We start from the raw sequence: 13,819 nt of genomic DNA, 5'->3' as shown, positions 1-13,819 counted from the left end.
TTCTGATCCTCTCACAGATACTCGTGTTACTCACTGTATACCATTTTATCCCCTTCTTGATTACATGTATAAAAAGAATCTTTTTGGCAAATCTGATGTCAGAATCTTCCAAAGCAAGCAGTTCATCTAGGAAAAAATACACTAGATGGCTGGGATGAAAGTATTGGTCTGTAGAAGCAGTCTGCCCCTTCTGTCATCTTTTTACCACCTGTGAGTGGTGTTTTATAGTTAAGTTCTTGCATTTGTTGGCACAGTTCTTGCTGTTTAAGAGGAGGTTAGGCTGGAGATGTGCCTCTTCACACACGCAGAATTTGTTACATAGCTGGGCTCTGCTGGTTGAAATTAAATGGGGATTCAAATTGTCCAGCAGCTGAAGATGAACTATCCTATCTTAAACTCTGTCGGCCCAGTTCCCTGAGGGCTAACTTCTCATGGGTGTCTTTCCTCCCAGTAGTGAGTTAGCTAGCATGATCTGATAAATGTAGTCATATGCCCACTTTGCATAGGCATAGGAACAATATTGAGATAAAACATACAGTTACCTGGAACTCGAGTGCATCAGTCTTGACTCCACACTTCACCATAACTTAGCACTATTTTGCAAAACAGAAATGGATGATTTACAAGCAAGTTTTAATGTTCATACTTACATATTATCCTAATTTATCAGGTTGAAATATGTATTGAAGTGCAACAGGAATATTACATTGCAGCACTGACAATACAGAACAGTTTATTAAGCAAACCAGAAAGTCTTTCTAAATGAGCCTGCTATAAACATGCTATTCTTGTAGGTATTCTGCATGCTGTACAGCTTAAAAGAAGTTTAGCAAAAACCTATTAAAAACTTAAAAAACTACATTATTGTATGCAGAAATTAGTCTAAGCAGCTGATGAAGCAAACTTACAGAAATCGCCTACAGAAGTAAGATCTTTTTTCAGCTGGAGCCAGACTGACAGGACGTATCGGAGATCAAATTGCATATTTAACATAATTGTGGAGTGGTACAGTCTCTAGATTTAGAAGTGTCTTCATATAACAGTATCCAGAATTTTGCAGTTTGTTAAAAAAATTGCATTTTTCTTAAATCCATGCCTATAACTCCGTATTTATTAAATTAGAAGAGTGCAGTCATTCCTAATTATTTACTGTGAAATTACTTTTTTTTTTTTTCCCCTGAATCATATATTGGATTATCATTCCCTAAAAGAAAACAGGAACGGCTTTTCTAGTAATTCTGAGAAGCATGGAAATAGTATAATTTAAAATGAAAAATATTTAGTAAACCATTCCTGATGCTGAGGGTCTTGGTTTTGGTCATCTTTGGTTTGCGGTGGTTCATTGCCATGTGTCCTGTGCAAACAAATAAGCATTAGCATCACTTACAATCTTACCAATATTTAATACTTTTTTGTCCTGTGAAAACATATGATCTTATGAATGGATCTGTGCTCACTTGAACTGGATGAGGCCAAAAGGTGCCAGCTACAATTTCTAGTGCGCTGTGTGCTAGCCTGGTAACTGGGCTAACAGCACTAGTAGTAACACAAAAGGAAGCTTGAAGGAGAGCTAAACAGCTAGGTAGAAATGTTTGAACATAATTCTTGACATCTAAAAAATAAAAAAAGATGCTTCAAGAATATGAAGTCTTGAAAATCAGAGAATGGCAGCTGCAATTCACTCTTAAAAATATGAAATACAATTTATTTGTTAAAAATGCTGGGTAAAACTGGAACTGAAAGACTGATGGGAATATTGACTGGCAATCTTATTACACTTGATTTTTCAGCATTCAGGATGCTTTTTTAACATGTATATTGGTTTTGGTTAGCTTTTAGTAGCAAATATGACTTCACTTATTAATTTAGAAAAGTAAGGAGCAGCCAACCTACCCTCAGTCTCCCTGTATGTTTCCCTTTAAGATACAAATCTGATTTGCTTTGGCAGTCATCTGGCATGACACAGAATGCTTTTAAGATGTAGTAATTGCCAAACTGGATCCACGCCTGTGTCCTGGGTTATTGTCTTTGGCAGCAGTCAGCACCACCTGCCTTCAAGGAAAGAACTCTCTAGCACACAGTTCACAGGATAACACATCTCCACTGGGAGACAGGTGAGAAGGCTGGCTTTTGTTCTGAAGTACAGTGGTAGGATCATCTTTTTAGTATTTATCATTATAACTGTATAATGTTAGCTACATACATTTTTAACTATTCCTTGAAGCAAGAGTTCAGTCATGTTTGTAAACCGCTAAATGTTTAAATAACAACTCATAAGTTTGAAGAAAAATTCAAGGTTTCCAGAGAAAAAACATCAATTTAAGAAGCTTTTAGTAAAGTATCTGCAGATCAATTTTTGTCTCTTAACCCTTTGCCAAATGATTAGCCTAGATGCATTCAGATATCTCCTAAATAAAAGTATGCCGTCTACATCTACCAAGTGCAAAGCAAGGGGACACAACTAAGAAGGAAAACATGTTGCCCAAAGTTTTAAACGGCCATGTTCACTGTTAATTACATTTTTGGTGAAATACTTGCAACTCCTTCCTTTTTTTTGTACCAGAAAGGGTTGCAAGCATAAGCTCTGCTAGGCAGTGATCACAGCCTACTTCTGCAGTAAAGTCTGGGACCTATCTGCAGAGAATTGAACACATGGAGTTCACTGCACAACAGGAACCTTATGTCATTGTTTACTTCCAAATGTCTAACATGTCTGAATTGCCTACAAGATTCTGAACACCAATTCATTTATCTTACAAGTCACTGCAAAATGGACAAATACCTTGTGGCAGCACTGCTGTCTGAGGACTGTGCTGATGGAGAGCCCACCCTGAGGCAGCCAGGACTCCGGTCTAAGCTTGTAGATTTTGTTATTTGAGGAGCACTTCCTTTTGATCTCAAGTCACAGCTCAGAAAGCTCTTTGCGTAGGAAGCTAAGTTCGGAACACTGACAACACGACTGGGCACCTGAACCGTTTTCTTCTGCTGCTTTTTATTGTAACAGAGAACTTCATTACACACAAGTATTTTTTTTTTTACGCTTTATACCATAAAACCTCAACAATACCTCATTCCCAGATACCTTGTGAGGAGCACCCAAAAAATGAAAAATTCTATCTTTTTCTATAGGCATTTAAAATAAATTCTCAGGGTATGCTGTGAAGATCCATGGATTAAGTAGTCCAATTAAAACAACTGTATTTGATCTTGATGTTTTGGATACATCAAAGCCAACAGTTTTGCAGAACTCAGGTGCTTGCCACCAACTTGTCCTCCCTTCTTTCCCTGACTATTTATAGACAATTATCATACAGAGGGGCTGGAAAGACAAAAGGGCAAATCCTGAGCAGCCCAAACACGATTCATAATTTTCCTCGATGCATCCAATATCCCAGATAGCAACTCCCAAATCTGCAAGCAGCTCCTAAATCTGCAAGCAATGGCTTTGCTTATGCCAGTGGAAGACCGATGTCTTTGGGGTTCTAGTGGTTTATATTTGCTTGAACGCCTGTGTCTGTGTGCGCTTATACTTCCACAGAATTCATGTTATAATCAGCACCTGACTGTAGTTGGCTTACTAGAAAAAATTCTACTGAATAACTACCATAAAAAATTAATAGGACCTTTATTGTCCTGACCATCTGCACGATTCAAATAGCAATAAAACATCATTTGTGATTTAAATTGCATTGCACATCTTACCTTCACGGAAGGAGTCAAGCATCCTGTATTAGGGTTGAAAGAAAATGATCGAGTCCTGTAAGTTTCAGTGCTGGCTAAAAGTGAATACTGACATTTTCTTCCTTCCTGAGGGGAAAGAAAGTGATGTGCATGGAAACATGTATCTGTCAAAGTATTCCAGAACAGAAAGAAAGAATCAGTGTGAAGCAATGTGTGAAACACTGAACAGAGCCTTCCAACAGATTTCAAAATGTATATGTACATATAAAGGGAAATCTTACTGCCAGCTGCTTGATAATCTCTTCTCTCCCGCTTAATTTGTCTTGCAGGCAGCCTATAAGGTGTGTATCTTGTGATCTGGACTCCCGCTTTCTTGATTTTTCTTCTAATTCTTTAAGTCTGTACCAAAAAAATCCAGACCAGAAAACATTCCTCAGACCAGTCAGGTTCAAGAGATACCTGGGCTGTACTCTGCCCTAAATTCCAAACCTAAAATACAGGGACATAGTCAGGCCTTTCTGATATAACAGCATTTTTTAAAAATTGGCATCTGTACATGGATTAGACGCAAGTATATAATGTGGATTTCCAAAATAAATCGCCACCAGGGTTCCACCCACTACACCTGTCCAGTGTAAAATACAACTACTGGTGTAAAATACTAACAAGCTTGCACACCACACTGCTAGTCTAGTTTCCTAAAGAAAAAAATGTGTATCACAGTATCTATGCATGTCTGTATTCACCTATTTGTTCTCTTTTGTGACCCAGTAACTTCAGAATCCACAGGCTAATTCCAACCATATTTGACAGAGGCCTCAGAAATACTCAATTCCTCTAACTTTCACGAAAAGAGAGGCTTAGATACACATGCTAAATCTAATCTTGTAGTGTGAGTTCAGCTCTTTAAATGCCTTAGTCAGGGGAAAAGACTCAAATGAGAACTTAACACTGTCTTACAGATGGTGTGGCAACATACATTTGATTGACCCATGAGAAAACAAATTATTTCATCAGCCAGGTTAATTAATTTTGCTGCATGAGAAACTGAGTACTATGAAGTTCACCTGCCATACTGAGAAATGTATTACAGAATACAAACCACCATTTTTGTGGGGTTTTTTTGGTTAAGGGTAAATGTTTTTGAGAGGACCCCTCCCCTCAATCTTACACTCTTAATTTATTGTATCTTAGAGTTTAGATAAAGATAAATGTTAACATCTGAATGGTTTCAGACCTGCTTACATGCAAGAAGGTCTCTCTTCTGGACCTATGCATGCAGTTGGGATAAGAGAAAAGGACTTCAAGGGATATATATTATTACAAGGATTATTTCTGAGGGGCCTCTCCTGTACAATCTGCAGCACCACAGAACTACTTAACCCCACAGTTATTTTGAAATCTCTGGGATTTTAACATGAGGCTTTGATGCCATCTTTCATCATGTCATGGCATCAGAAACATTTAATAGTGCCTATCAGAATCCTAAAAATATTTTTTTTTAAAAAAATTGGAGGTAAGAAACATTGTAACAATGGCTTTAACTACATTTGTCTTCAACAGACAATGTATTTTGAAAGATACTGCTATTTGATTAACCCCATCAACTGAAAACTAAAAAGTGCCTAACATTTTTTCAAGCCTAGCCATAACGTTGCTTTCTGATACCAACCCCAAAATCAAGAGACATATATTGAGGAATTGTTGTTAGCTTGTTGCCTTTTGTTTGCTGTTTTGTTAAACCTTGGAGAAACTTTTTCCTTAACTCAATGAAGAGCCTTTGTTCTGTTGTTTACTGATTTAAACAAGTATGTCAAACTCAGCAGGTAAACAATTATAATTTTCACAAAACATTCAGTTGACCTTTTTTTCCCCCTTCTTCTTAATGTATTTCTAAGCCCCTTTCCCTTTTTTTGTGAAATCCTTCAGAAAAGGCCAGAAGGCCCATGAAATGCTTCTGCCCTTGAAGTTAGAGCACAACCATGGGAGTGATTGATTTGACACTTGGCAGAAAATAAGAAGCAGAGTAAGAGTAAAAATGGCACAGAATCCCTGAAATGGATCTCCAGGGGTAGAATTATAAACTCTTCTTTAGAGCAGACATTTTTGGACTTGTCCTCTCTTCCCATAAAAAGAATTTTGTCTGCTGTCACCCTAATCCTTGCAAAGGGATTCCACTCATGGTGGAATTCACACAATCCAAGAGAATGGAAATGGAAATTACTTCAAGCACATTATTCCTTTCACTTGCTTGGCAACAGTAGGAATAGTAATTTCAAAAAATTGGTTATAAAATGCATATACATGCAAGTAACAACCCACTACCAGCTTTCAAATCAGAAACAATTATATAGCATAAGACAAGGTCACTGTTGCTAAAGTAACAGTAAAAAAGCTGTTATTTATATGCACTCACCAATTTAACTATTCCTCTACACAAATTATTGGTTGTGCAAAAGCAAAACAGGAGCTGCAAGTTAATGTTCCAGACCTTCCATGGGTTAATTTCAGAGCAGCCTCTGTCAGGTGCCTAGGACAATTTGACCTCTTTGGTTCTACCTCCTGTTATTTGAAGGATTGCTCCTTACATAATTTCCATTAATGCTTCCTTCTCAAATGCTTACTGTAGTAGAGTTACACCATTTATCCCCTGTAAAGATTATCCTCCAGCCCAGCAGCTTTATCATTTGAGGCTTTTTAGACCTCATCACTGACATGTGAATAATTCTCTTCATGAACAGAGGCCCTAAATTCCTTCAAGGCAGTTGGACGGCACTGATGAAACTCTCCGGTTTGCAATTTTTTTCTGTTGATCTTGTTTCAAAACCTTGAAATGAAAGTCACTTTCAAGTAAGTCTCCAAAGAGTGCAAAGGAAAAAAACCAAGTTTCTTTCTCATTCTTTAATCTCTGCTGACTACTAGATAGCAACAATTACTCTGGCCACTCTGACAGCCTGCCAAAAGACACTATCCCCTGAGTGCTTTTCTTTAGACTATATAGGACATAAGATTCCTTTAAGGGTATACTCTTCAGAAATCCTTCTATATATACAGCTTGAGTAGTTAGGGGCATACATTCTACATCTACACATTGCAGAAATGAAATGAAAGATACCCACACGCCAGATCCCTCAATCTCTTTGCAAAGCCAATGTATTAAGTACGATCATCCAGCAATTTCAAAGGATTCAACAGCACTGGACAGTGAACCCCAGCCTTGTCTCCCACGTAAAAAACGTTAAGTCCTGCACTTTTTTGTGTAAGCACATGGGAAGACTGTTATTTCTGCAATGCAACATGTGTTCCAAGCCTGTGGCTACACTACAAGGATGTGGCCCACCTGCTACAAGACAGCCAAGACGACAGTCAGCTGTGCCCTGACAGCACATTACAGCTCTAGGCTGCCATCAGCACAGAGGCACTGTCAGTGTCCTCTACCACTCCCTTATTCCCCCAGTGCAAAGCTGGCTATTACAACCAAAAAAAAGTCTTGGAGAGTACACACAGAATTCTCAAGTATCCCCTTTAGAGTTAACAACCCATTGGTTTCACCTACCAAAAGTATGTATAAAAAACTTGTATTTATTCTCAGACTTCTGTATTTTTTTAATAGCTCTCGGGTGAGTTTGGGAGTTATGCCTTCCTGCGCCTTTCAAAGGCTGACATTACACAGATTTTCTCGAGTCACTCCTGTGGGGCTACACTGGACCTATTTCTCTGTGTCATGTAACGAACAATTAGTTCAAATGCTTTTATTATGGTTGGAGAGAAATGTGAAATGAACTACAGCTTTCACAAAACTCCCAACCTCTAAAATTAGTGCTTTAGAAAGGAGAGATTCTGACACTCATCACATTCAGACCACCTCTGATGCTGGCATTCTTACTGAATCTCTAGGCAGCACTATAAAGTGAGAATTTAAAGCAAACCTTCTGTGCGGTTTCTCCCTGTCCTGAAGCTGTGCAGCTTCTTGCTTCTGCAACTCCAATTCAGCACTGAGCAGCTCCATTGTGTCCTTCAAAAGTAAATTCTCTTTCTTGAGTTTGGAAATTTCACTCTGACATTTTTCCAGTTCATCATGGAGAGATCTGATCTGGCTCTGGCTACTTCCTTCCTAAGAAAAAGGTCAAATTTAGTTATTCACAGCCTCTTATCATTTAACATGAAGATCTCACTGGTATTGTGTGCATTGAATTTTTGTGAACTGATTTTTCAATTATATGTGCAATCCTATGCGGAAGACAAAATCTGCGATCAAAACTTCCTGAACATATTTTATAATCTCTACAAAATTTATTTTCTTGTAACATTCATTTACTCATGTTGTACATTCTAATCTTTAAATGGTAAAAAAGCCTGCCCATAGGGAAAAGATAATAAACAATGCAAACATTTTAAAGTGGGACATAAGGGAAGGAAACCCATTCCATTTCTGTAAGAGACTACAATTTTACAGTCTCTGAAGACAGAATCTCATACTATTGCTTTCGCAAAACACAACATGGCAATGGAGTAGGAACTGCAATCTTGCCTGTTGCTTCTTCAGTGTCCTCACACTCCTCAGCTCCATTTGGAGTTCATCTATTTGTTTCTTGAGATTACTGCACAATGTTTGTTGCTCAGAGAGTTCCACCCTTAGAGATCCTAGCAACAATCAGACAGACAATCATTAAGGCAGTCAGAAGCCAGCTGGATGGGGAAAGTAGATATAGACAATATATATTAAAACTTTAATAATTACAGTTTGCCTTGTTCCTCAATTCCTTTGCCATTAAGAATAATGGCCTCCTATTAAAGAAGTAACTCAGTTGAGCTGTAGTAGGAAGATATGGAGCTACAATAGCAATGATATAACGTCAGAACCAGAGAGGTAATTCTGTGGCAGTTGTTTTGTAGACTAAATCACTATAGTTGCTTCTTCTAACCTTGAACTTCACTGGAGCACCCTAAGCTTCCCTGTTAAGTCCATTGGTGTTTTATGAAGGGCCATAAGACAGATGGAGGAGAGCTCTGGTTGTATTAAGAGTACAACACTTATGTAAGCAAACCTATTATATACTGCAGTTTTTGTTTATATCGGGTACAAGTTTTGGGATGCATCAAGTACAAGGAGAAAAGTACTCTCTATTGTATTCTTATAATTTTCTTGAAGAACTGAGTTTATCTATTGAATATATAAACTTTAAAGAGCAACAGATCTTTCTAGCAAATTTGAATTACTGGAAAAAAACCCGAGAAGAAAATGCAGTTTGTACTTAAAGTACTTTCAATTTATTATTATTTTAATTAAAAAGCCTTTTATACATAAGTTTTAATAAGCTGAGTTCAAACCTGGAGATATTACTGGTCCTTGTAATGCAGTGTTCTGTTTAGTTCTTGGCAGTTCAGGGAACTTTCTAACCTGACTGAACAATACATATGAAGCAACTGAACTCAACAGAACCGACTTGAACCACATACAGCAACTCTTTGAGTCAGAGAAAAAAAAGAGGAAAGTCATATACACTAACTACAATATTGCAATTTAATATACCTGATAATGCATACTTGAATGTTGTACACCAGAGTACTCTCCCAACAACATTCTGTTGAGAGCTAGGTTAACAACAAATATTAAGTCTGCATTGCTGAAACTCAAGGGTATGGATAAGGAGATTCACAAAGACCCCAGTTTCCAGAAGATGGGAAAGACAGTGAATGGGAGAAAAGTCAGTGCTTCTCAGGATCTAATCAAGCAGTAGGAGCTGTGTGTGATATGAGCAATTATACCTAGCAACAGGTTTTGCTGCTTCTGTATCTGCTCAAGTTCATCATGTAATTCTTTCTTTGCTTTCTCTTCCAAGGTTTGTATTTCCAGCTTATGAGACTGATGTTGGATCTTGAAAGTCTCATTAAATTCCTTTTTCAAACGTTCTTCTGCCTCCTGTAAGCAAGAGTACCCCCCCCAAAAAAAAACACCAAAGTAGTTGGAGCCTCTTTATCACCTTCTTGTTTCACTTGTAATGTCAGGGTGAATCTGGTCTTTCATTGTAGAACTTTTATTTGCATCACCACTTCGAATGACATTTCATCAACACAAGAATGAGCTGAAGTTAAAAAATAACACTTGATAGGTACAAGAGAAATTATCAAGATACCATCTATTAGATTTGTTGTACATCATGAAATAATAACATTGACATCTTTGCACTATTTGACAGTAGAATGGTATTTTATTATTAAACATACAAAGCCCCCCAGATCTGACCTGTATGTAATTATTTATCACAGTGTGTCAGACAAAGGCTTCTTCTTTCCCTGTATTGTTCTTAGTTAAAACTTCCATTTCATTAGAAGTGCTGCTGATACACTGAAAATGACAGAGCAGTTGCTCTGAAAGCAAACTCCTACGGTCAGTTTCATTTTTACCAGTTTACTAATTTCAGCTGGGTTTTGTTAAAGCTGGGATTTTATTCTGAATATATAAACAAGATATTTAACTCTACTTAGAGTGGGTTCACTTATGTTTTATAAGCAGTTTTCCTCTAAGGTGTGTGATATCAATAGGAATATCAGAACTCCATGTCACAATCACATGTACATTTTTTAAGGTGGTTTTTTTTCCCCCCTCAAACAACAACATTCTGTAGAACCTCAACATATTGCATTAACATTTTGTCACTGAAATAAATCTACTTGAACCTTTAAAAGCTTTGGTTTTCCACTTACAGAACTGACTTCTTGAAGGTATGTAAGGCAATACATATCATTATACATGTCTATTATACTTCTTTTGAAGTGTTTATGTATAAATTAAAAATGGATGAAAAAAATACAACTGAGTCTTGTTAATAATACACTTAAGAATCCCCTTGTATTTCTGAAACAAAAATACAGCTAGAGGAGCTTGTATTCATTGCAGCCTATCTGTAGACGGTAGGCTATATTATTTTGTGAAACTATTTCATTCACATTGTGTTCTAAGTTCAAATGTTGAAATTAAAAAATAAACCAACTACCTGAAGATTATGAGGTTTCAGAATCACAGAATTAATTCATTATGTGCAACAATGGCAACCCATCATTAAGATAACTGAGTTTTGATAATCAGCTCTAGCTAATACGGTTTATCCCACAAATATGTTTTTACACTAGTATATCATAAACTGACCTTTAGTTCCTGATTTTTGCTTTTCTCCAACATTTTTAAGACTTTTTGATGCGATGCCTCCAGCTGCAGTTTAACATTCTGGTTTTCTTTAATGGTGCTTTGAAGATCCTGCAAAAGCTTCTCTTTTTCCTTGTTGGACTGTACATTATGTTTCTTCAGTGACTCCTTGAAATTATTTGCTTGTTGGTCTAGTATTTGCTTCAGCTGAGCCACCTTCCAGAAAAGTAAGTCAGCAGGAGATGATTTGTTTCTGTGTAAACACTATTCATATGAAACACAAATGTTCTTGGACTTCATGTGCTGTGGAGATAACTCAAAACCTGTTACTCGAACATACACATATATCATGAGAACTACATAACTTCCTTTACTATATCTGATTTCTGTACCTTGTAAGCAGCTACAAGAAAGAACCAGTTCCATTTTTTAGTAGACTTATGGTTGCAGAACTACTGTGCTCCCTCCAGAGTTTGTCCTTCACTTCAAATCCACAAGTCAGGTTCCTTTTCTCCAATTAATTGGTGGTGGTCATTACTGATCATCACTGATCCTGTACTTCAGTTTCCCTCTGAACCCCTTCCAATGGCTTGCTTACAAAGGGCCATACTACTATGACAATCAACATGGATTTCCTTTACTAGATGGGGTACAGTGTGCTATGTTTGAACTTCGAAGATCCTCAGCTTTATTAATGATATTTCCTATGTTCTAAGATCTAGAACTGTATTTAGACATGACAGAAATCTGCAAACAGACGTGAATTTTGTTAAAAATCTCTTCAGCAAAGCCACCAGCTTGGGCAGTTGACTTCCTCCTATCTGGTGGCCAAACCAAGCAATCAATAAAACTTCTAGTCAAATAATCCAAAGGAAATATTTTTGAATGTACACACCAAGATGAAAAATTAAAATATTTCCTCCAGACTGAATTCAATGTTTTTAAAACTTAAATTATTTCATCATTTGCAAAGAGACAAATGGCTTTATTCACAGAACACTGGAGAAGATGAGGTGGCAGCAGTGGTTCTACTTTGTGTGTGTGAGAGAGAGAAAGGAAGCATGGAGGCACAGAAAACCTGAGCGAACAAGACAGTACGTCCGTGTGCATACAAAGGCAACTAGGGCAGCTACCCAAGTGATGAAGGCCTAGGTTGTCCAATGACAACTTAATATACAAGTGAAGAAGTGGCAACAGGTGACACGCTGCAGCTCACCTTGTTTTATCCTACAACCCAGTGACAAGGAGGCTCTTTAAACAGTGAGAAAGCTGACAGAAAAAAAAAAACAAAAAACACCAAAACCAAATCAAGCCCAGGTCTCCCACACATCACGGGAATGCTAGGTTGGCAGATAAGAAAACATTCCTTCACCTAGTGTTTTGTGAATCAAGCGGGTTTTTTATTTTGTTCTCTTTTAAGGGCCAGAAAATGAATGATTAGTTTTACCACTCCTTAAACAATTTCAGACCAACATGGCACATTTTAATTTCACTGATGCTATCCAACCAAACTGATCTGAGTAGTAAATTTGAAAGAGCACCTAGCTTCAGCTGCCCCAGACTGAGTTTAACTAACCATCCAGTTGTTTCCTGGCTTCTTCTGTTGTGTCATCCAATTAAACACAAAGAAATCTGTCTGAACAAACTAGTCAAGAATAGTTGCTAAATATTATTCTTAATGAAAAACATTAATTGTCTTTATCGTGTCTGTGTGATTGGATCTATCTGTGGCCTATATACACCCCAAGAACAGGCAGATGCCAGTGCCACTTGCCAACCATACTTTTGTTTCCAGAGCCGCTGCAATTTTTATTATTTTTTTGAAAAATAAGTGGTGAATCGTAAGATCTAACCAAAGGGGCTCTTTGGCTTCTGTACTTTGTCTTAACACCTATTGAACTCAAGCCAATGTTTTCCTATATAAAGAAAGGAAATACCGAAGTTTTTAGGTACTGTAGTTCCTTATAAAACTAACCTTTGATTTTAAACACTTAATGCAGTCCCCTGTATTGGCTGGTGTAATATGCATTAGCATTACTACACTCAGGCATGCATTTTTTTTCTGGGCTTCCTGAAAGTAAGCCAGTGATTGAAAAGGATGTGCCAGAAGAGCAGCAAGTATATTTTCTAATAGAAAAACTGGAAATGGGAAAAATGTCACTTGGAGTATTTCTTTTGCAAATTTAATATTCATCCAGGCAGGAAAGATGAAAAGCGGTATATATAAACTTCAGCTGTGTTCACATTATTAACCTTTCAGACTGTCTTCATAGGCAATTATTGGTTCAAAGCACTACTAGCATAAAACATAAGACCATACTGACTGCAAATAGGCTAAGCAGTAAATTGGTAGCAACAGAGAATATATAGTAGTAAGAAATCAGATGGAAAAGTATTTCTAAAAAATTATTTTTCAGTGATTTAGGGAAAAAGACCTACATAAATATATTAGGTATACAAACACAAATTTCTCAAGAATCCTGCTATTTCTAACATACTAGAGGTTAAGAAACAAGCATTTCCATCCCATCATGTTTCCTCCTCCAGTCTTTCTATTAAAAGGGCTTTCAAATCCACCACTGCAAATCCTTCTCTGGACTATTTTGCAGTGCCTAGGCATTTTATTCTGTTTCATTACTTCAAAACAGATAGCCAGACCCTCAATTTGTTTAAATTGGTAAAGCAACATTTAAGCTAATGAATCTATACCAATTCACATCAGTCCAAAATCTATTTGGCATCTTTTACTATTAGCAAACCAGCAACTTTGTGTAATTTTGTGTTTTAGAATGTCTCCCTGCTGCAAAATAAAACCTTTTAAAAAACCTGTACCTCTGATACCATTACTAATTCATTTTTATCCACCAGAATTGCATAAAGTGGTCTTAAAGATGCAACTAATAGCAATCCTCAGTGTAAGCTCTAGGCAACAGTATTTTTCTAGGCTCTGTTGAATTCTTTCCAAATTTCAGGGTTATGTTTGCACTTGCC

At 37.1% G+C, this 13,819-nt stretch overlaps 1 protein-coding gene across 6 annotated transcripts in view; it reads right to left on the bottom strand.

The window, feature by feature from the left end:
• Positions 1–616: 616 nt before the first annotated feature.
• FAM184B (family with sequence similarity 184 member B) overlaps positions 617–13,819 on the bottom strand; it is a 60,705-nt gene continuing 47,502 nt past the window's right edge. For 3 of the 6 annotated variants that reach the window (XM_040588738.1, XM_040588727.1, XM_040588709.1), the window contains 8 exons: positions 10,832–11,044; positions 9,451–9,604; positions 8,213–8,325; positions 7,611–7,795; positions 3,963–4,080; positions 3,703–3,807; positions 2,783–2,988; positions 617–1,354 (listed from right to left, as the gene is read on the bottom strand). In XM_040588738.1, the coding sequence (XP_040444672.1) occupies positions 1,264–1,354; positions 2,783–2,988; positions 3,703–3,807; positions 3,963–4,080; positions 7,611–7,795; positions 8,213–8,325; positions 9,451–9,604; positions 10,832–11,044 (1,185 nt within the window). In that variant the 3' untranslated portion in view covers positions 617–1,263. Of the gene's footprint in view, positions 1,355–1,893; positions 2,989–3,702; positions 3,808–3,962; positions 4,081–7,610; positions 7,796–8,212; positions 8,326–9,450; positions 9,605–10,831; positions 11,045–13,819 lie in introns of all 6 variants that reach the window. The other 3 variants (XM_040588717.1, XR_005827179.1, XM_040588747.1) reach the window with 3 other exon arrangements.

This window comes from Falco naumanni, chromosome 1, assembly GCF_017639655.2.
Source record: "Falco naumanni isolate bFalNau1 chromosome 1, bFalNau1.pat, whole genome shotgun sequence".
Taxonomy (NCBI): Eukaryota; Metazoa; Chordata; class Aves; order Falconiformes; family Falconidae; genus Falco; species Falco naumanni.
This window is presented reverse-complemented; position numbering and strand designations above follow the sequence as displayed.